At 41.6% G+C, this 21,716-nt stretch overlaps 2 protein-coding genes across 2 annotated transcripts in view; both read left to right on the top strand.

Annotated features, from left to right (window-relative positions):
- The window catches only part of tspan15 (tetraspanin 15), a 67,064-nt gene that overhangs the window by 35,714 nt on the left and 9,634 nt on the right, over positions 1–21,716 (top strand). Inside the window, exons 4-5 of the mRNA XM_084931790.1 lie at positions 9,107–9,202; positions 21,581–21,697. Of these exons, the coding sequence (XP_084787916.1) occupies positions 9,107–9,202; positions 21,581–21,697 (213 nt within the window). The remainder of the gene's footprint in view (positions 1–9,106; positions 9,203–21,580; positions 21,698–21,716) is intronic.
- LOC146393605 (uncharacterized) lies at positions 1,816–9,100 on the top strand. The gene has a single exon (XM_084931777.1). It carries the CDS (start codon positions 1,909–1,911, stop codon positions 3,673–3,675), a length of 1,767 nt encoding a protein of 588 aa, XP_084787903.1. The 5' UTR covers positions 1,816–1,908; the 3' UTR covers positions 3,676–9,100.

The raw sequence follows: 21,716 nt of genomic DNA, 5'->3' as shown, positions 1-21,716 counted from the left end.
GTGAGGAGAAAAGGAGAGATGATGAGGCTCTGAAACTCTGCCTGCCGAGGAGGGCCCAGCACGCCACCCCAGCAGCACCGCGCCAGTCATTCGCGCAGGCAGCGTCTCGCCCGGTCCCCGCTTTCAGGATTCCCAAAGTGCCTAAGACGCAGGCAGCCCCCCAGGCTGCCGGGGCCCCTAAGAATCCATGGACTCGGAAGCAGTCTCCCCAGGCCAGACCTCAAGCGGCCCCTCCTCCTCCCCCCGCTGCCGCGATCGTGAGGAGGAAGAAGCGGCCGGCCTGACAGCCTCTCCTCTAGGCGGGAGCGAACCCAGTTTCCCCCCTTCATGGGCCACCCTGCCGCCTCCCAGCTCCGTTCCAGAGCAAGTTCAACGGGACATGTTCCACACAGAGTGCATAACTCGGGCCGGCGTTCCTGTCACCGGACCCACCGGAGGGAAAGAGAGCCAAAGTTCGCAGTGTTGTTTCACAAGCACTTCTCTCATGCATTCTGTATTAAAAAAGCCCCGACACGCGCATCCAGGCAGTTTGCCGAGGGCGCTGTCGAGTGTTGCAAAACACATGAAAAAATCAAACATGCTGAAAAACAGAGCACCGTCTGCCATAACGCAGCCCGTGGAGACTCGCGTTTCCACGGCTGTGATGATGCAGATGAGCCCGTCACCTCGCTCACCTGTGACAGAGGTGACGGGACACGTATGTTTCGCGCTGCGACCACAAGGGGGCGCCAAAACGCCATATTCGGTGGAGTGGCCAGTGAGCGCTCTGTCTCTCCACATGAAGAGCTGGGCCACCTGCACTCAGTCAGCATGGGTGCTGAGGACATTGGAAAAGGGCTACAGGCTGCAATTCAGTGTCGCTCCACCACATTTCAAAGAGATCGTTTACTCTCGTGCTCTGGGCGAGTCTGCCAGTTTTCTCCTGGAGGAAATTTCCACCTTGAGAGACAAAGGAGCTATAAGAGTTGTCCCTCCCGAGGAAATGCACAGCGGATTTTATTCAAGGTATTTCCTTGTGCCAAAGAAAGGGGGGAGGGGTATGAGAGCCATTCTGGATCTCCGTGCCCTGAACCGGCATTTAAGGACATACAAGTTCAGGATGTTGACGCACGCCTCGCTGCTACGGTTTGTACGAGCGGGCGACTGGTTCACATCAATCGACCTGAGGGATGCTTATTTCCACATCCCCATATATCCCCCACACCGAAAGTATCTGAGATTTGCTTTCCAGGGGATAGCATACGAGTTTGTAGTCCTGCCTTTTGGTCTCTCACTGAGCCCAAGGGTGTTTGTGAAATGCACCGAGGCAGCAGTGGCCCCGCTCAGGAAAAAGGGCATTCGGGTGGCCACATACATCGACGATTGGCTGGTGGCAGCCCCAACCCGCCAGGGAGCGACTTGTCACACAAATGCTCTCATACACCATCTGGAGAGTTTGGGTTTCCAGATAAACGTGGAAAAGAGCACATTGACGCCAACTCAATGCATTACTTTCATAGGGCTCAGCCTAGACTCCTTCCGGGTGAGGGCTTTTCTGTCCCCGGAGAGAACAGCGGCCATACAGTCATCCCTAGCACTGTTTCGCAGAGGCAACACAGTGACCCTCAAACAGTGCCAGAGGCTGCTCGGTCTGATGGCCTCTTCTCTAGTGGCGATAACACTGGGACGCCTGCACATGAGAGGCTTTCAGCGCTGGGTGGGCTCGCGGGGACTGGACCCTCACCGAGACGGCCACCGTCGCGTGAGAGTCTCTGCAGACTGTTCACTCGCTCTCCGCGAGTGGAAGAGGCCAGGTTTCTTGTCTCAGGGTGTTGCCTTGGGGGCAGTTTCAGCCAGGAAAGTGATTTCCACAGATGCCTCTCTTTCGGGCTGGGGGGCCACCCATGAGGGCAGAACAGTGAATGGGGAATGGGGCCCTCACATGCGCTCCACCCACATAAACTGTCTGGAACTGCTGGCGGTTCACCTGTCGCTAAAACACTTTCTCCCTTGGCTGAGAGGTCATCATGTTTTAGTGAGGTCGGACAATTCCACCGTTGTGGCCTACATCAACAGACAGGGGGGTCTGGGGTCCCCCAAGTTACACACACTGGCACACAGACTGATAATCTGGAGCAGTGTCCACCTGCTCTCACTGAGAGCGACTCACGTGCCGGGGATCTTGAACTTTGGAGCAGATCTTCTCTCCAGGGGCAACCCGCTGTATGGGGACTGGAAGCTTCACCCAGAGGTGGTGAAGCAGATCTGGCTGCGATTCGGTCAGGCGACCGTGGACGTTTATGCATCCAGGGAGAATGCTCAGTGTCCCCTGTTTTACTCACTGCGCGATCAGAGAGCTCCACTCGGGGTGGATGCTCTAGCTCACGAGTGGCCGAGAACCCTCCTCTATGCTTTTCCCCCAGTGGCCCTCATTTCTCCAACTCTGGCCAGAGTGAGGGAGGGAAGTCACTATATGATCCTGATAGCCCCGCACTGGCCAGGGAAGCACTGGCTGGCGGAGATTTTTCAGCAGCTGTGCGGCCCACCTTGGCCGTTACCACTACGCAGAGACCTCCTGTCTCAGGCACAGGGGGAAATATTCCACCCCCACCCAGAGAGGCTAGCTCTATGGGCTTGGCCCGTGAATGGTTTAACCTGAACACGGTGGGGCTCCCTCATAGTGTTATCGACACTATTCAGTGTTCTAGAGCATCGTCTACTAGGACGCTATATGAGCACAAGTGGCGTGTGTTTGAAAGCTGGTGCGCAGAATCACAGGCCATCCCTTTTCTGTGCTCTGTGGCTGTGATTCTGTCATTTCTTCAGGCCCTGATTGATAAGGGTAAAGCCTTCTCCACCATCAAGGTGTATTTGGCAGCAATTTCAGCCTGCCATATTGGTTTTGAGGGAAAGACTGTTGGCCAGCATCCCTTAATATGCCGTTTCATGAAGGGTGCACGGCGTAAATTGCCTACGTCTAGGCCGTTGGCTCCGTCGTGGGACCTTCCCACAGTATTGGCTGCCCTCTCCTGTTGCCCGTTTGAACCCCTGGAACAGGTTGAGTTAAAATTTCTGTCCTTGAAGACAGCTCTATTAATTGCTTTAGCTTCTGCTAAACGTGTGGGAGAGATCCACGCTCTCTCAGTGCATCAGTCATGCATTCGGTTCTCCTCGGATAATACGAGGGTCAGTATGCGGCTCAACCCTGCCTTTGTCCCGAAGGTTGTCGGCACATGTTCCCCTATAGAACTGCCGGCCTTTTGCCCACCGCCTTTCTCCTCAGAGGAGCAACAGCGGCTGCATACCTTGTGTCCAGTCCGTGCTCTACGCATTTACATGGACCGAACCCAGAGTGTCAGACAAAGTGACCAGCTGTTCGTGTCCTGGGCTAAGCCACATATGGGAAAGCCTGTGTCTAAACAGCGCCTCTCCCATTGGATAGTGGGAGCAATTGCCCTGGCCTATACTAGCAGGGGCCTTCAGCCCCCTGCTGGCTTACGTGCGCATTCCACTAGAGGTCTGGCAACCTCATGGGCTCTCTTTAGGGGAGTTTCTATTCAGGAGGTGTGTGCAGCTGCATGCTGGACCTCACCTCATACATTTGCTAGGTTTTACAGGTTAGATGTGACAGCACCTAACCTAGCACATTCAGTCCTCAGTGCAGGTTCTTCCCGGGTGGGGGCCTCTCCCCTGTGAAGTGCTGTTGGGGACAGTTGTCTTCTTAACAGGCATGTCTGGCAATCCGGGAGTCAGTATTTCTCCCATAGTGAGACACGAAACGAATGCTATGAAAGAGAACTTAAGGTTATGTATATAACCCCGGTTCTCTGAGTAGCATGAGTGAGTGTCTCACCAGACCGCCCTCCTTGCTATGGAAGCGAGGAAGAGGTGGGCTTGTTTTGAATGACGTCTGACGCTATGTCAGCCTATTATATAGGGAGGCACTGGCCCCTCCTGACATGGGCGTCACCTAGCCAGCCTGTAAGGGCTGGCGTAATGGTATTTGAGCTTCTGATGAGGTCACGCAGGAGGCGTTCCCATAGTGAGACACTCACTCATGCTACTCAGAGAACCGGGGTTATATACATAACCTTAAGTTTTCAGTCAAGCAGCCTGGGAGCTGCTGAATTTGAATCCACCAATCAGAGAGCCTGTGCACTTTTTCCCGCCAAAACAGGTGCACGCAGCACAGAGAGACACAGGATTTTTGCAGTCTATTTCTCATAATGACGACTCCCCTCAAACAAATGACCATAATTTCCTAACCGTAGGGGCTAGAACGGTCATTCTTACACCGTTTTGTTCAGAAGAGATGGGGCAATCTTCAAGTGTTGACAATTTATCATTAAAATATGAATTATTAAAGATATTTGACTTGTAATGCACCATAACTGAGTAGAGCCGAAGCAAAAACTGCCTTGACCTGCCCTCAAACAACGCTTTGTAACTCGAAATCTATTTGGAGTATCGATATCATTCTTTCACCGTAAGAGACAGCAGGCTTTGGTGAACAGTCATGGAAATTTTCAGGTCTCTGTGGAAATCCCAAAACAAGATATGACGAGAGAAAAAAGTGGTTCATTTCCAGAGTTTGAAATCTGAAGAAATCTGAGCGAAGGACGAATTTCCTACCCTCAAACAAGTCCAACTCATCTCAGAACGGTAATAGGTGAGAAAAAAATTCTTGAATTGTGAGCGTCAGGAGTGTCTGAAGATATACGGGGACAAGCCTCATGTTTGAACTTCGATTCGTTAAGGAGATATGACGATTCGAATATGCCTCTCATTACAGAAATCAAGCGGTGATTTTGAACAAACTCTCCATTGACTTTCTATGGAGAGTTTTGAGACCTTGTGTTGGTCTGAGGAGATTTGCCAAAATTTTATAAATCCCACAACAATGATAGTGACATTTTCTGAAAGCCAGCAAAAATACATACGTTTTGATGTATAATTTGTGGAAGTTGAGTGAAAATTGAGCAAGTAGCAAGAAGTTGTTCGGACATGAAGAGAAGACTGCGAAACCCTCAGTGGCACACTGGAAGCCAAGAGCATAGCAACCATAACAACGCATGTATTTTGTGAAAAATCAAAAAGATGAAACTCAAAACTTGAAGAGGGATAAGATGAAAACGGTAACAGATATGAAAAAGCTGAATCATACATGAATAGCCCAATAATTTGTGAACATTTTAAAATTTGAATGGTTGTTCTAGGCGAAAGTATGAGGAAGTAGTTAAGTTTCAAAAACGAGCAAGTTTTAGCAGAATTGCGGAAGTTTCCCATTCATTTCAATGGGACAAATTAAAGGAAAAAAGGTTAATATTTTAAAAAGTATAATAGTAATAAATAGCAAAAATCATAGCAGAAATTAGCAGAAATAGCAGAATAGTTTAAAATTTGAACGGTGAAAATAGCACAAAAATTGTGGAAGTAGTTAATCGGCGAAATACGGAGCAACTAGAAGAATAATAATAAAGTATAAAGTATAAAGAATAAAGAGAAACAGGAACTCAATAGTGTGGATGCCTTAAAGCATCCACACAATAATAAAGTATAAAGTATAAAGAATAAAGAGAAACAGGAACTCAATAGTGTGGATGCCTTAAAGCATCCACACAATAAAGAGAAACAGGAACTCAATAGTGTGGATGCCTTAAAGCATCCACACAATTAACTACAGATAAGAGGCAAACCAGGTTGTAGTGCGAATCGGTTGATTAAATTATTGCAGTTACAGCGCTGATGTAAACATCTATGTTTGTTGGGAGCAGTTCTGATTGTACAGTCTGACAGCTGCAGGGAGGAAGGACCTGCGGAAACGCTCCTTCATGCATCGAGGATGCAGCAGTCTGTCACTGAAGGAGCTCTGCAGTTCAGCAACATTTACATGCATGGGGTGGGAGACTCTGTCCATCAGAGATGAGTCCTTCTGTCTCCCACCACCTGCACTGGGTCCAGGGTGCATCCCAGAACAGAGCTGGCCTTCCTGATGAGTTTATCCAACCTCTTCCTCGCAGATGCTGATAAACCGCTGCTCCAACATACAACACTGTAAAAAAGGACAGATGCCACCAAAGAGTCATAGAAGGTCTTTAAAAGTGCTCTCTGTACTCCAAATGACCTCAGCCGCCTCAGCACGTAGAGTCTGCTCTGACCCTTCCTGTAAAGAGCATCAGTGTTGTGGCTCCAGTCCAGTTTATTATTCAGGTGAACACCCAGGTACCGGATGTTCACCGGTGTCAGTGTGGTGGGTCTGCGTCTCCGGAAGTCCACCACCAACTCCTTGGTTTTCCCGGCGTTGATCAGCAGGTGGTTCTGCTGACACCAGTCAACAAAGTCCAGAGTCCACTGTCTGTACTCTGAGTCGTCCTCACCTGTGATGAGGCCGACTATGGCAGAGTCGTCAGAGAACTTCTGTAGGTGGCAGCGTGGGGAGTTGATGGAGAAGTCTGCAGTGTAGAGGATGAAGAGGAACAGTGCCAGCACAGTTCCCTGTGGGGCCCCCGTACTGCAGACCACCTTATCAGAGACACAGCCCTGTGACCTCACATACTGCGGGCGTTCTGTGAGGTAGTCCAGTATCCACTGGGACATGTAGTGGTCCGCTCCCAATAGCTCCAGCTTGTCTCTCAGAAGTCGTGGCTGGATGGTGTTAAAAGCACTGGAGAAATCAAAGAACATATTTAAACTATTATAGCTTTTTGTGTTTAATATTGAACGAGACCAGGCTTTTCAGATGTATTGTGTTTATTTTTCTGTTGAGCCCCCTAACATAGATGTGAGATCGATATGATTTCAGTTTCTTTGCTGTATATGTCTTATGTTTCTTTGAAGTATTTTACTTAAGCTCCAGTTGACAACTAAAAGGATTGTGGCCATGTGCGATGAACACATTTGAAATCAAGATGGTTATAAAGTGGCAATAAGAGCGATTCGGTCTGTTATCAATCTGTAGTTAGCAACTGCATGCAGTCTGTTGGTGGCATCATGATTAATAATGATAGCAGCTGGATAGTGTAGTGGAGCGGGAGTCGCAAGTTCGATTCCCACCCGGTATCCAGTAAGTGTCCTGGCTAGCCCCCAGCGGCTACATATGCAGCTTGTCCGCAGGTTGGACACAAGCATTTCACTACATGTTGTACTGTGTATGTGACAAGTAAAATTTCCATTTTTGTTGCTGATTTATCAAATTCAATCACAAATCTGTTGCTGTCTACAGACACAGAAAATCACATCCAGCAAGAGCCTCTTAGACGTGAAACTGAAATTCCTCCACCTCCCAGATGACATTCTTTGTTAATGAAGCTTTCCACTTCAGGCTCACAAACATAAGATCTGGGACTTGACTCTTTGTTTCACCCTCCTCTGCTCAAAGTTGTACAACTGAAGGTCACCTACTCTGGTCAGAACACAAAAAGGCTCCACTTGTGTTGAAAAAATGAATTAATCTTTTTGAATTTGAGTTATATTTATTTAATTCCCTCACTATGCTCTGTGTGCTGCTCTTTGAAACTTTTGAACATTAAAGGTTACTGATTGCATTTCAGGTCTGACACTCTCATGTAGGAAACATAGAAATTCTTTTAATTGGTTGCCAAATTAAAGTGAAATTAATTTCACTGATTAACTGACTGATTCTTAGTGAAACACTGGTCACATTTTTAATCTGTTCAGTGTAAAACCAACCATAACAGATTTCCATTTCCTGCATCACCATCTTAATGCATATGGATTTTCATGACAAGGCGTACTTTCACGATGTGGTTCAACAGGTTGCACGTATAAAATGTTGAGAGCACAATAGAGAAGACAGAAAAAGACATTTTTGAAAGTCTACATACTTTTTTTTTGGCTTCCCGTTTTAATTAACATCCTGTTTGAGGAGATGATGCCCTTTGAGCTCTTGTTCTACAAATGTGCACGTTGTACTTTGGTTTAAATGTGGGTGCCTTGTCCCAGTACATCCACTGTCAACACCTGATATGTTCAAGAGGGGAAGAAAAGAAATGAAATGAAAAATTAAATCTCTTTTAATCTCTGTGGCCCTAATGGAGGAGGCTGCATTCTCGATTCGTTATTGTCAGCAGTGCTTCAAAGAATGAAATAAAGGAACAATATTAGGCCTAAGTAAAGGGTAAAAAAAAAAACAGCGCTTTGTCGCTTTCATCGCCAGTGAACTATAAATAAGACTAATGTATCAGAAACAGAGTGGAGAAATTAGTGGAGTAAATGAACCGTTCCCTGAATGAAAACATTTAATGAAAAGCTCTCTTAAGAGACCTCCAAATTATAAATATTTATACCAAGCGACTGTATAAGCTTATATATTAAACTTAATGTAACCCCACAGCACCAGATTGTGACTGACAGATGTGAGCGGTCAAGCTCTCTCTCATTTTAATATCCTGGTTCAGTGAATCAGTCACCTTGACTTATGATAGCATTTGCTGTCAGCAGGCGCCTGTTTGACACACTGATTGTTGTGTACCGAAATACCCTTTAACATTTAGGGTATTTTGGTACACAACACACACAATTTGAGACACAATTGGCTGCTTTTTAAAAAATATAAAGTAGGAGGAATAAAAGCTTTAACATAAAAAAAAAAAAAAAAAAATCAAAACTGTTTCATTGATCATAATTTTGCACAGTCAAAGCTCTTAAATCCTTAAATCCCCTAAAATGTTGATTAAGCTCAACAAGTCATGATTATGTTTGGTTATTAAAGCTTAATGCAATTCCACGGTTAACCCTGAAAGTCACACTACAAATAAAACCTGCAACTTCTCCTTTCAAAAACATGGGTTATATGCGGCTCTGCTTTTATTTGGAGTTGTGGCTTCGTTTTAAGGCTAACAATGTCCACATACTGTAACTGTTGGGCAGCATGCAGTGTGCTATTAAAACAGGATGAGGACAAATACATCACCATAAATGGACTACTGCCGTTTTGCTTAGAGGACGTGCCGGCCCAAAGACATTTCATACAGCACCGAAAATGGCAACTAAATGGTTTTTGACACATACAAGTAACTCTAAAGCTCCACTGACAGATGTGATAATCTGACTTTCTCCTCTCCTGTACTATTCACAGTTTTGCTTTCTTTTTCTAACTCCCTCACAGGCGGAACGTTTATTGAACAAGAACATTCGAAAGGGCATAGTAAACTACTACGATGACTTGGACTTCAAAAACATCATGGACTACGTTCAGAATAGGGTAAGACGACTCTTAATTTCCTGTTACTTGATAAACGTCACCTGTGATAGAGTCTTTTTTACATACGGTTTGTATTAATCACCCAGAAACCCTCAGGACTTTAAAATAAAGTCAGAAACCAAAGTTCCTTGACTTGACTTTAGTAAATCCCCATAAATCCCCAAATACACAGCTTTAAAGGATAAATAAATATTACAGCCTATACCTCTCCATCTGTACTAGGAGTGAGTTTTTAGATCACTGATCTGTTTTAATAGTTTTAAGGGTTAAAGTTATGCCCTCTAATTTATAAATTATAAACTAAATTAAAGACATGCTTCATGTGTTCTTAAAGATGCGGTAAAGAGTCAGGTGTTTAGCTTTTCTTTTTTTTTTTCTCTCAGTAGGTGCATGTTGTTGTTATAATCCCTTTAATGACAGCTATAATGCGACAGCCAAGCTAGTTAGACAGAACTAGTATTAGCTGGTAAATATCCCGGTAAACACTCACATCCTGTTATGGTCATATCTAGTTAAAAAAACTAAAATGAGGCCAGTGCGCAGACTATGGGTGAAGTCACAGCAGTGGTATCCATCTTTTATGTATAGTCTACGTTAATAATCTCCTGCAGTAGAGACAAAGCCTGATTATTATTATAAAGCTGAGGATTTTTTGTTGTTTTAAAACTGCACAACCAGTGAACCTGAATCCTCACTGAAAATTTTTAGTTGCATTGCTGTGCATGACCATCAGAGCACACCGAGCCGCCATGCACACAGCCTGAAGCTGGAGATCTCTTTCCCAGCTTTTATCAAGCATATGGTAATGCACTGTAGGGGACAGCGGACTGGTCACACATTGAAACTAGCAGCCAGCTACAAACTCTGATTAGCACAGGAGAGGGGGCATATGTTCTGCACGCTACAGGCCTTCATCATTTTAAGGATTGTGGATTTGTGGCCTGATTGCGTGATAGTTGCAGGCTGCTTGAATTCCCTAAAGCTATTGTGTCGCAGGTGATTTGGTGGTTTAGAAAATGGGCTGAATTTTTTACACAGTTGTGGACTGGCAGATTTAACAGCATTTGAGCATTGTCCATGAAAGCTACAAGAAAGATCTTTGTGTGCATTTGGTCAGGTCCGGGTAACTGATAACGGGTGTTTGTAAAACTTTCTCAGGATGAGAAACAGTTTATGCATGTCGATCTTTGAATGGAGGATACTGGCTTTTGCTTTGATGGGGCTTTGTCTCTGGAATACTCCAAGCACACCCTGATCTGTTACAGGGTTAACACCGAGGGACAGATGACGGTTCATGTGCACAATCATACTTATGGACAATTGTGGAATGACCAGTTAATCTCACATTAGAGTCTTTGGGTTGTGTGAGAAAACTGCACTACCCAGAGGTTACCAAAGCAGGGACGAGGACAGGCAAACTTTACTCTATACTAGCTGGATGTGTAAATTGATAAACAAGGCATTTATACTGAGAGAACTGTTGCTCACTTGATAATTTCTCTTTTTTAACCAATCGCTGTAAACCCTAGAGATGGTTGCGTGTGATAATCCCAGTAGATCAGCAGTTTCTAATTCGACAGGTCTGAATTGCATCAACAAACACGCCACCTTAAATCACATTTCTTCCCTATTCACATGTTCAATTTGATCTTCAGCAGGTTATTAACAGGCAGTGGAAGAGGACTAATAAATCTGGTCAGTTTATAAAGAGAGAAAGCAACAAGATTTTTAAAAATTAATATCTTTCTCTTTCCCAGAGAAGGTTTGTTAATGCTGGAGGAAAAAACATCTGACAATAATCCATGTGCTTAGTTGGTTAGGACAATTAGTTTGGTGTATTTATTTTTGTCAAAGATCAGCAGCACCTTGGTTATGCAGATCTTAGTTGGTTGTGTAGAAAAGCAGTGCCGATTTATTATCTGTCAAAACATAAAAGGAGCCTCTTTTTTGTTTTGGCAGCCGATTCATCCAGTGACATGTTTGAAGAACTTTATAGCAGCAAAGATTGCTTCAGTGATGTTAGAAAGCCATTTAACAGAAGCCTGTAAATGTTTTTAAAGCTGCTTGCTGGCCCCGTTGCCCTGCTCTTAGAGAGATTAAGTGTTTTTCTGAAGAACTTCAATGGAAAACCATGTTTGAAAAAACAAACTTGGAGGGCACTGAGACTATGTTCTGAACTTATTTTTGTTTGTGAGAACGGTACCAAATTCAGTCATGCATTTGTGTTTGCGTCGTGTAAATGGTGACATTTTTTTCTGTTCCTTTCATATAAGATTTAAAAAGGCGTCCCTTTGTTGTCGGTGGGTAAGTGAGAACAACTGAATAGGAAGTTTATGTTGCGTTTGTCTGTGAGCAATCAGAATATTTCACTGCTCATACCAGGTCTGTGCCCTGTGAGCACAGGTCTGTATCCAGCAGTGTTTTTAATGTTCTTTTACATTATAAAACCATCTATTTTTTATTTTAATGTGTTCTGTGTAATGTCGTCCCGTGTGCCCGCTGAACTCTGGAAAAGCTCATATCCAGTAAGAAGAAAAAAACATTTCTAATGTGTTTAGATGGCACCTCCGTCTGTACTGTCAGGTTATTTTATTTTTGTGTGTGTGTAATGCGAAAAGGGTCAGAGGAGTCTTTCCTGCAAAATGCCAGAAGGTGTTTTGAGTGTAAACTCAACAGGAGGCGTCCTGTCCCAGTCTACATGTAAATAGCTGCTGATGTTTTGGATGGGGCTACGTCTTAGCCATCTGTCATAATTGCAACAACAAAGGAAAATTGATTGTCGGGACCAGTTTTCAGGCTTGAAAACGCCGTCATGCCTCAGCCCGAACAGTTGCGTCAGCACTTTTTCTTTTCTATATTTTTGTTATCGAACGGTCTCTGAATCCAGAAAATGAAGTCGACAATCCAACATTCAGAGCCGGGACACACACATTGTTTAGTCAGAGGAGGCAGAATTTAATTTCTGCCATGCTATTTTTCTTCCATCCCCTCTGGTGACAGTCCATGCTGGACTCATTGTTTTCTGTTTTTCTTGAATGTGTCATTTCAGAAATGCATTTTGAAAGCTCTTAGCATTTGGCACAAACATTCGCTTTGGCTGAAGGATGAATTAATTGCATTAAAATAGTTACATTTCACAAAAATGTCTAATAGGATAAAAAATATAATGATGCTTTTAAATCCGAAAGGTCAAAGCTTCACTTTCATAATTTTCTGGAAGTTTCTCACTAAAACTGTTCTTACAGCGAAATAGTGACCATCATTCACATTTGGTAGGATGCCCAACTGGTGACACCCTCTGTGAATAAAGGACCAACTTTGATGAGAATTTGACACTTTTTTTTCTTGCCTGAACTTCCTTAATTAAACCATTGCCTACTTTCAAGGTTATAACTTTGAGTTTCTACATCCATCCATTCATTTATCCATCTGTTATACTGTGATGGGTTAGAGGCGGGTTACATCCCTGGACAGATTGCCAGTCTATTGTTCAGCCAACACAAAAAAAATGGAAGAGAATATTTCCAGTTAACCTCACATTTATCAGTATGGTCAGCTCCATAGATTTATAGAGATTTCTGAAGTCAGTAGGGGCATGGATCAGAGAAAAGAGTAAATTGAGCAGAGAAATAGTTGTGAGAGTACTATTTTAAGATGGACTTTAAGTGAACCTCTCCTTGATAATATTAAAATCTGATTCTGTACAGGTTAAGACATCTTCACTTTAATAACTGAGATAAAACTCCAAATGTACAGTCACTTGAAAACAAACGCACACCCACTTTCTGTTGTAAGGGTTTCTGTATCAGGACATGTTAAAAATAACCTGGTCCTTAGCTGGTTCTAAATTTCGGTAAATACAACCTCAAGTGAACTAAAAAAACATGTCATTTTACACCATGTCATTATTTAATTAACAAACATTAAGCCAAAATGCAGAAGCAGTGTGTGGGAAAATGAAGTACACTCTTACTACTTCCATAGGAATGGGGAAGTAGGTGTTAATCAAATGCTCTTGATTAAATGATCATCAGCAAGTGTGACCACCTGTCTGAAAGCAGAATTTTTGCCAGTTTGCTGGTCCGGAGCATTCAGGTCTTTTACACAATGCCAGCAACGAAACACATCAACAGTGATGAAATTAAATTGGAGAGGTTTAGTCTTAATGGATAGCACCACATCTGGCAAAAACCAAACACAGCATATCAGGACAAAGAGGTGATCGAGGGGTGATGGTTTAGAATTGGACCTGGACATCCTGCAGTCACTGTCTCGACCATGAACTACTCTGTATACCAGAGTGAGATGTGAGGCAACATGTCTATCAGCTGAAGATCGTGCAAAACCGGGTCCTGCAACAGGTCAATGATCCCAAGCACAGCAACAAAACTACAACAGAATGAATGGGAAAGAAAAGACTTGAGCGAGCTGTGTATAGACAAAAATCTGCAATCACCAAATGAACTGAAGCAGCATGGTGAAGAGTGGGCCAACATTCCCCCACCTCTTGTGAGAGACTGATAAAGTCACACAAAAAATTGCTTACTTCAAGTTCTTGACGATTGGTTCTACAAGCGGATGTGGAATGACTCTAGGGTTCAAACTCCAGACTGTAATAACCACACCACCACTTCCTGTTTCTTAACCAAATAAAGCAAGTAGGACAGGCATGGGGTCACATAGAAGGGTTCTGCATATTTGTTTTTCTCATTACATTTACACACTAACATAGCAGGCGTACACCTGAGCAAGACCAAGCAAAATCCATCTGAGGAGTTGACAAAAGTTAGAGTTGGACCTTAAGTCTAATTTCCATTTTTTTTACAAAATAACTTTTAACCATTTCGTATCTGAAATCTTGTATAGTGTCTGAAAGTGTGACGCTATCACTGGTTTTACTGTTAATGGCTCTTCCTTTGACACAGATAGAATGATAAATGTCACATGAACCACAAAATAATTGATCTCTTAGTTTGAAGCATGCTTAAAGATGTGTCTTCAGTGACAAAGCACATCTGTAAGCTTTTTGTTCCAGCTGTAAAGATATTAGGAAACATCTCATTCTGAGCACAGAGTTCATGTATAAGTGGTAGGTCGTATCACATCCGGTATTAAGTCGATTTCAAGCTGACCTTTCTATCCACTGTGCCTCAGTATTGTAATGGAGATGTGACATTTATTCCACCAGTAGAAGCTGCCTCTTTCTTCGCCCCTGCCGAGGAGACAGAGGAGACATTTTTCTCACACAATTACATACATAATTTATCAAAATAGTTGTCATATTATTGACCACTTGTTGGTTTCATTGCCAGGAGCAACAATTTTTCATTTCCCTCATTAGATAACACCTTAGCCACTGCAGACACTTGCTTCATAAAAACAGTGCAGCTTGAAAACGTCACATCATTTGTTAACCACAATCTGTGCTGCAGGCACAGCAATAAATACCCCCACAGCACTGCAGCAGGGCTTTGTTGTGTATACCAAGAAGTGTTAGAGCACTTCAAACAAAACAGTCATTCAGGCAGACACTCTTTCAAACGCCATCTTTCCAGAGTGCTGTATGTTTCACTCAGAAGTGATCATGCATATTTATAAGCGAATTCTGGATTCATCACGGAAAGCATTGGTGCAATTTAAGCATAGCAGTTGTGCATAGACATGGTAAATTTCATTAAGAGACAACTGTGAGCATAACAGTAAAATTCATCCAGTGGTGTCTGTCAGTGAAAATATAATAAACACAGAAACATAACACAAAATGCAGTAACAAACAAGAAAAGTACGAAGTCCATTAATAAATCTTACATGAATGCACAAACACTAACCTTTGCCATCCACTTACTGGAAACACTTGTATTCATTTTCATGGGTTGAGGTAGAGACATTAAACTTATATTGCAGTATGGTTATGATTATATGGAACATTAACAGACCTGAAAACAAATCTTCACTAGATCTCCTTTTCCATCCATCTAATAGAGTTTAAAACTGTACCTGTACAAATGTACTGAGTTATCACAGCACTTGTCATTTACGCAAAAAAACAAAAAACTATAATTTTTGGTAAAAACAGAGAAAACTCTTTTTCAGGAGCTATATCAGCCTCGGGGAAGTGGGTGAACTGGTTCCCTGCTGTAAAAATTTCAAGCAGCTGGTTTTACAAGACCTACTGGTTTGATGGGAACTAAAGCCTGAGTGACACACTTTTAGAGACCAGACAGTGAACCTACTGGTATCTATTACTGTCACTAGGAAAAAACTGTATTCTTCAAGGTTGTTTGGCGTCGATAGGTGCAATTTTTCACAAACAGGTATTAGGTGCTGCACTGACAACTTCCTTGCTTTGGTTGCTAGTGGTTCTTATGGAAGGCGCCAACGTCTTTGCAAACTCTCACTACTTAATCTCCAAGCAGTAGTGAAAATATAAGAAAAATACATTGGATTTAGTTCTAAGGCACAATGTTTACTTTGAAGAATGAGTTGCAAGCCAGAAACGATCTTTTGCCTTCAAATCTTCACAACTGTTCAGTGTTTCATTAGCAAGTGTTTGCATACAAGTTGCCATCTTCCATGCAAACTATGGGCAACTGCAGCAATCTGCTAGTGAACAAAAGAATTACATGCAAGTTTTTGGTGCAGCAAACTCTTTCAGTGACAGCTGCAAACCATTCGTCAACTTGGTTGGGCAAAATATATATTTTTGTAGAAAAAGAGGCTGCCAGGAGATGGCCAACCTCTAGATCCCTGTGAATGTCATTCTACTGAATTAAATCAGACTCTACAGAACTCAGCTGCCAGACTTTCAGCTGGAACGAGGAGACAAGATCACATTTCTCTTACCTTTTTACACAATGTTTAGAATTGAATTTAAGATTTTACTGATTTCTGTTAAAGTCTTTCATAGCTTTGCTCCAAGCTACATTTCTGACCTCTTAGTAATTACCATATGTACCAGAGGTCTTTTGCCTGTTCCAGGGGCCCAACTGAAAACTCAAAGGGACAAAGCATTTGCAGGCTCTGAAACAACCTGTCTGGCAAAATCAAGTCGGTCACTTCCTTAAAATCATCTTTTAAAAAAATACTTTGATGAGAAAGCTTTTCCCTCCCCTTAAATTTACTTTAAAGTGTCTTTTTTTTCCTCCATTTGTTACTTCTGTTTTATTCTGTTGCTCCTGTGAAGCACGTTGTAATGTGGAGCTTGAACAATGTTATATAAATAAAGTCATTATGGTTATTATTAATACAGTAACAATAGTAAGTGATCCTGAAAAGTTTAGCAAACTTTTTGAAAAAAAACACCTCAGTCTTTAACCTGTAATCACACGCTCATTATGTTGCTGTAATTGCAACCCACGCTTTGAGCGTTTGGCTCAGAGGGGGACTTAACCATACGATTAGTCACAGTCTGCATGCAAGCAGCTAGTCATCAGTCAGCTGGACAGTCACAAAATTAGTCACTTATTCTGTAAATATTGAATTCCAGGAGACTTTTGGAAATTTAGTCACAATAAAAAATAAAAATAAAATAAACTCGAGCTACCAGCTTATTGTTGTATACCTCTGCAAACCAGCTCAGCTAAATATTTTGTGAGGGTGACTTTTTGACCAATTAATGTTTATACAAACTCCTGACATGTCACATTCATGAGGATGTAAACACACAGAATTCCTTCAGCCGCACACTGAGGGTGAAAAGGGAGAGAGAAGTGAAGGGAACTGATTTAACAATTACTCCATGAAGGCTCTGTAATTGTCGAGGTTGCCAGTTTAAGACCTACGGACAGATGGACAACCCTAGAACATAATGGCTTCGGTCATGACTGTCACCAGTGAGGGTCATAAAAATAAATAAATAAATGTGTCACATCACTTTTAAATGACTTTGTATTTCAATTTCAACTTTAGTAAACAAACTGTTGTGTAATCCATCCATCACTCTCACACGTCACATCAGAATCTCAGGAGATGGACGTGTTTTGAAAAAATGCTTCATTTTTATCTCATGAGGCTGCGTAATGAATTGAACAGTCTGCTCATAGACGGGGTTAGATTGGGTGATACTGCACTGTTGCACCTACCACACTGAGAACTGTGTGTTCTTATATTAAGTTTTTGTTTGTTGTTGTGGCTTTTTTTTTTTTTTTTGGTTTTTTTGTGCGTGACCTTTCTTTGGGTCTTGACCCAGTGCTGGAAAAACAGCTGTGCAGAATCACACCAACAGAGGAGGGAGTATTGCTTTGGCAGACTGGCATCATATCAGCATACTGATGACGCTGCCTGACAAAGAGCGCTCTCATATCTATTCATTTATTCATCGTCCCTCTTTATCTCTTGTCTCATTCTCTCTTTCTGCCTCATGTTCTCCCTCCAAATAAAATATTAGATTCAGTAAGTGACTACCAAGCAGAGGTACCAGTATTGGGCTCTGCTTCGCTCATTCTTTACTCTCTGAGGCAGCTGTGCAGTTGCTATCTACCCAAAGTAAAAGCGTAAATCAAACAAAAATAACTGAGATGTCAAACGGCAGCTGTAATTTACTCAGAGTGCCATCAATTGAGATATTTTCCCCATTTTTATATTCAGATATTGAAAATCCTTTGGTACCAGATGTCATTTATATTGGGTCTAATTTAGTTTTTCCTTCTTATGCTAGTCAAATACAGGCGTAACTCCATTAACAGCTGTATCCCATTAATGCTAATTGTTAACTGAGGCGATACTGCTATGACAAGTTCATTTGCATTTCTTGTATAATGAGAAGTGCCAATTTAAGGCTTATGCCCTATTTTAACAGTGAGTTTGTTCTTCAGCACTACCTTAAAAACTGTCTTATTGTCACTTTGGATGAAAGTGGGAAATACAGTTCAGCACACCAAAGCATCGGTGTGGCAACTTTTCCACCCTGTACAATGAAAACTGAGCAAAGAAAGTGCACATTTGTGCCTTCAGCAAATGTAAGAAGAGCTAAATGAAACAAATAAACTGACTGCCTAAGTAATGAACACAGAAGGCTTAGGAAATACCCCCTGAACCACCTTTTCTTATAACACAGTCTGAACAACTGCAAACTGCTCATAGAAAACCTGATTTACAAAACCATTTAGATTTTTGCGTTGCTAGGTGGTTCCTGACTGACATATTCACAATATAGCATGCATATTTAGCAAATTTTGTCGATATTAGATATTGTGAAACAAAAACCCGTCTATACTTTTGTACATGTTGTAGATGCATAAATGCTACAAATTCTCATTTTAGCTTGTTGGTTGGTGGTTGCTGGGAAACATGACATCATAATAAATTGTGCGCAATTCAGGTTTACATGGATGTAAATTAATGTTATTTTTATGAAATAAAACAATATTAGGCTTTTCATAGGTCTTGGAGCTAGATAAATGCTACAAATGGGTCATTTTATTCCATTTCTAGTTGGTTGCTAGGCAATGTTAAGACGTCATAAAATGTCACACATTATTTAAGTATTTCTGGATATAATTTAGATGTTATTTTCATGCTATAAAAATCATATGTTCTTACGAGGAGTTGTAGGTGCATAAACAGTATGAATGGGTCATTTAAGCTTGTTGGTAGGTGGTTGCTAGGCAATGTAATGATGTGAAAACCTTCAGGGTCCCATGTACCTGTGTGCCAACTCTGGTTGCACAACTGCAGATCATTTAGGAAGAGTTTGGAAACAAATGAACAGAGCTTTTGTGTATTATACTGGAATTTGTGTTGTTTGTATATTCAGGAAGACTTTATTAAATACGTTGTTGTCTTACTAACGCTAATGTGTTTTCCCAGGTTTGTTTGCTGTTGATTTGTTTTGGGTTTTTTTTGGTCTCTTGAGGGTTTGCAAAAGAAGAGGGCAGTAAAAATGACTGGTGCAGCCTCTGTAGCCACTTGTTGATCCCACAACACGTTGCTGCAGTTGATCAGAGGTGGAAAGAGTACTAAAATATTTTACTCAAGTAAAAGTACTATTACTTTGCTGAAATTTTACTCAAGTACAAGTAAAATTACCTGTCTAAAAATGTACTCAAGTAAAAGTAAAAAGTAGCTCATTTAAAATGTACTCAGAGTAAAAGTTACATAGTTACTTTTCTGTCAGCAGGAGGACAGCCGCTTCTGAGTAGTGCAAAAAAAGACAGTGGGATATAAATCTCAAAGTAGTTCTTTTTTAGTGAAAAGAAAAACTTTACAAATTAAAGTGCAGTGGCAGTTAAACTGCAAGTCTATACATGAAAATGGATAATGGTCACCAAACCAATCAACCAAACTGTCAGGTATCACAGTGTTTTCAATACAAAACCATATCATTCTTTCACATGAGAATGTGTTCTAAACTGTCAAATAAGAGAACAAGTACTGAACTGAAAGGCAGCTGCTTTAAAAATGTTTTTTAATTTTTTAAACTTGGCCCTGCCCTACTGTACCTCTAGAATAAAGTTCCTTTGTATCCATCCTAGAGTGTTACTCTCTGAACTTCCCGTTAATTTTGAGGAGCAGTTGATTTTCAAAGTTAGTAGAGTTCATCCTTGCTCACTTTGCAGTGAACAGTAGTCCAGCACAGCTAAAGAGACGCTCGAAGGCAGCTGAGGCAGGCAGGCCAGTGTTAAGTTTGAGAGAAAGTTTTTTGACGTCCCTAATAAGACAATGCATTACATAGCTACCGCTGGTAAATTATACCAATATACCTCGTGTTTTTTTTTTTTTATTGGACAGTAACAGGCTAGTTAACGGGAGGTTGCAAGTGCTAATTAACAAGTAACAGAAGTCAGCTGTCTTTGACTAATCTAAGGTAAGTGAGCGCTCTGTTATTCTTTTGCCTGCAGTGTGAACATATGTGGGTTAAGTAAGAAAGTAGCCGCTTCTGTCTTTAATTTAACTATTTTTTTAAAATAAATTATTAACAAACAGGAAAAACGTAGGTAAACACATTTTCTTTTAGCAATTTACCAACCCAGTAAAAAAAAATGTAAGTTGCGTGGACAACAACTTGCCCGATTACAGCAAGTTGCTAGTACCAACCAACGTTATCTGTGTTCTTCACAGATGTCTTAACTTAATGTGATTAATTTGAACACAGCCTTTTTGCTACCATAACGGTACGAGTTGTATTTAACTTACCTCTACATGCTTGCGCAGGTTTGATGTGGATTTTTTAAAAGCTGCTAACTCGGTCTCTCTGGGCAAACACAGCTTACACTGCATAATAAAGCTGTTGCCTTTCTTGCACTTGAAGCCGAAATGGTCCCTTAAATACGGCCAGGGGTTCACATCCGTTTCTTCGAATTCAGGGTCAGCAGAATTCGACGGGGCTTCTTTTTTCGCTGGATCCGTAACACCGATGTCAGACTCCATCTTTAACGTGACCTTAGCGCCAATTTGTTCTACTACCCATCATTCCCAGCAGTATTTCCGAAGCGCAATGTTTTTATTTTATTTTAATTTACTCAGTAACGGGTGTGATTGAAAACGTAGCGAACTACAATACTTTTTAAAAAATATACTTAAGTAAAAGTAAAATTACAGACTAAAAAATGACTTTAAAAAGTACAAATACACAAAAAAACTACTCAATTACAGTAACGCAAGTAAATGTAATTCGTTACTTTCCACCTCTGCAGTTGATGACACATAATGTTTCACTGTTCTTGTGAAGATGATAATTTCCAAATTTGATGCAGGTCAATGAAGCAGCAAATTCCAAATTAGTCCTTTTATCTCCTTCTGGTGAAGTATTTTGTATTTTCAGGTTTTCTTTCGAAATGGGAATATTTTCCTCAGATCTGAATATTAACATAAATTCTGATACATGGCCTGTGATGTACGAGCCTCTTAAAAGTAATGAAGGAAGTAGATATAAGCAGGTTTTTGGATATGTGCAAATATCACAACACCTACCGACCTTTTCAAGAATGTGGTAGAAGGAATGAAAGGGGGAAGCTGTGTTTGCACAGTCAAATAAATTTGCCACCAGTGGAAAATTGTATTTGGATAGTAAACACAGCTGCATCTGAATGTGAATATTGATGGTATAGTTTACCTCATTTGTCTTGTAAACAGCTCAGTAAAATATTTTGTACAGGGAAACGTCACTTCTTCAGGGGAAAGCCCTTCGATCTGCTCCTTTGAAATTCTGGCTGAAAGGAAAAGTGAGAGAGAGAATCAAATACTAACCGGATGCCAAATGTTGTTAATTGTGATTAATTTCATCCTAAAATGCTACTTTTGGCATCATACCAGCACAACAGAATGAATCGTGTTCACATAGTTAGTTACTTATTGACTCTCTCTGTCTGTCCTGTGTTTTAAAACCACTTTCCTTTTCCTTCTTACCTTTAATATTGTCATCTTTCTCCTCTTTGTCAGTTTAAGTGTTGTGGGGGTGAAGAATTTAAAGACTGGAAAGTCAACATGTACCACAACTGTAGTGCGCCTGGTCCATTAGCCTGCGGTGTCCCATATACCTGCTGTGTTACTACTAAGGTAGGTGTTATTATTGATG

This window comes from Perissodus microlepis, chromosome 1, assembly GCF_051167445.1.
Source record: "Perissodus microlepis isolate ML-2025 ecotype Zambia chromosome 1, ASM5116744v1, whole genome shotgun sequence".
NCBI lineage: Eukaryota > Metazoa > Chordata > Actinopteri > Cichliformes > Cichlidae > Perissodus > Perissodus microlepis.
Note: the sequence above shows the minus strand (reverse complement) of the source record. Positions and strands in the feature narration are given on the sequence as shown.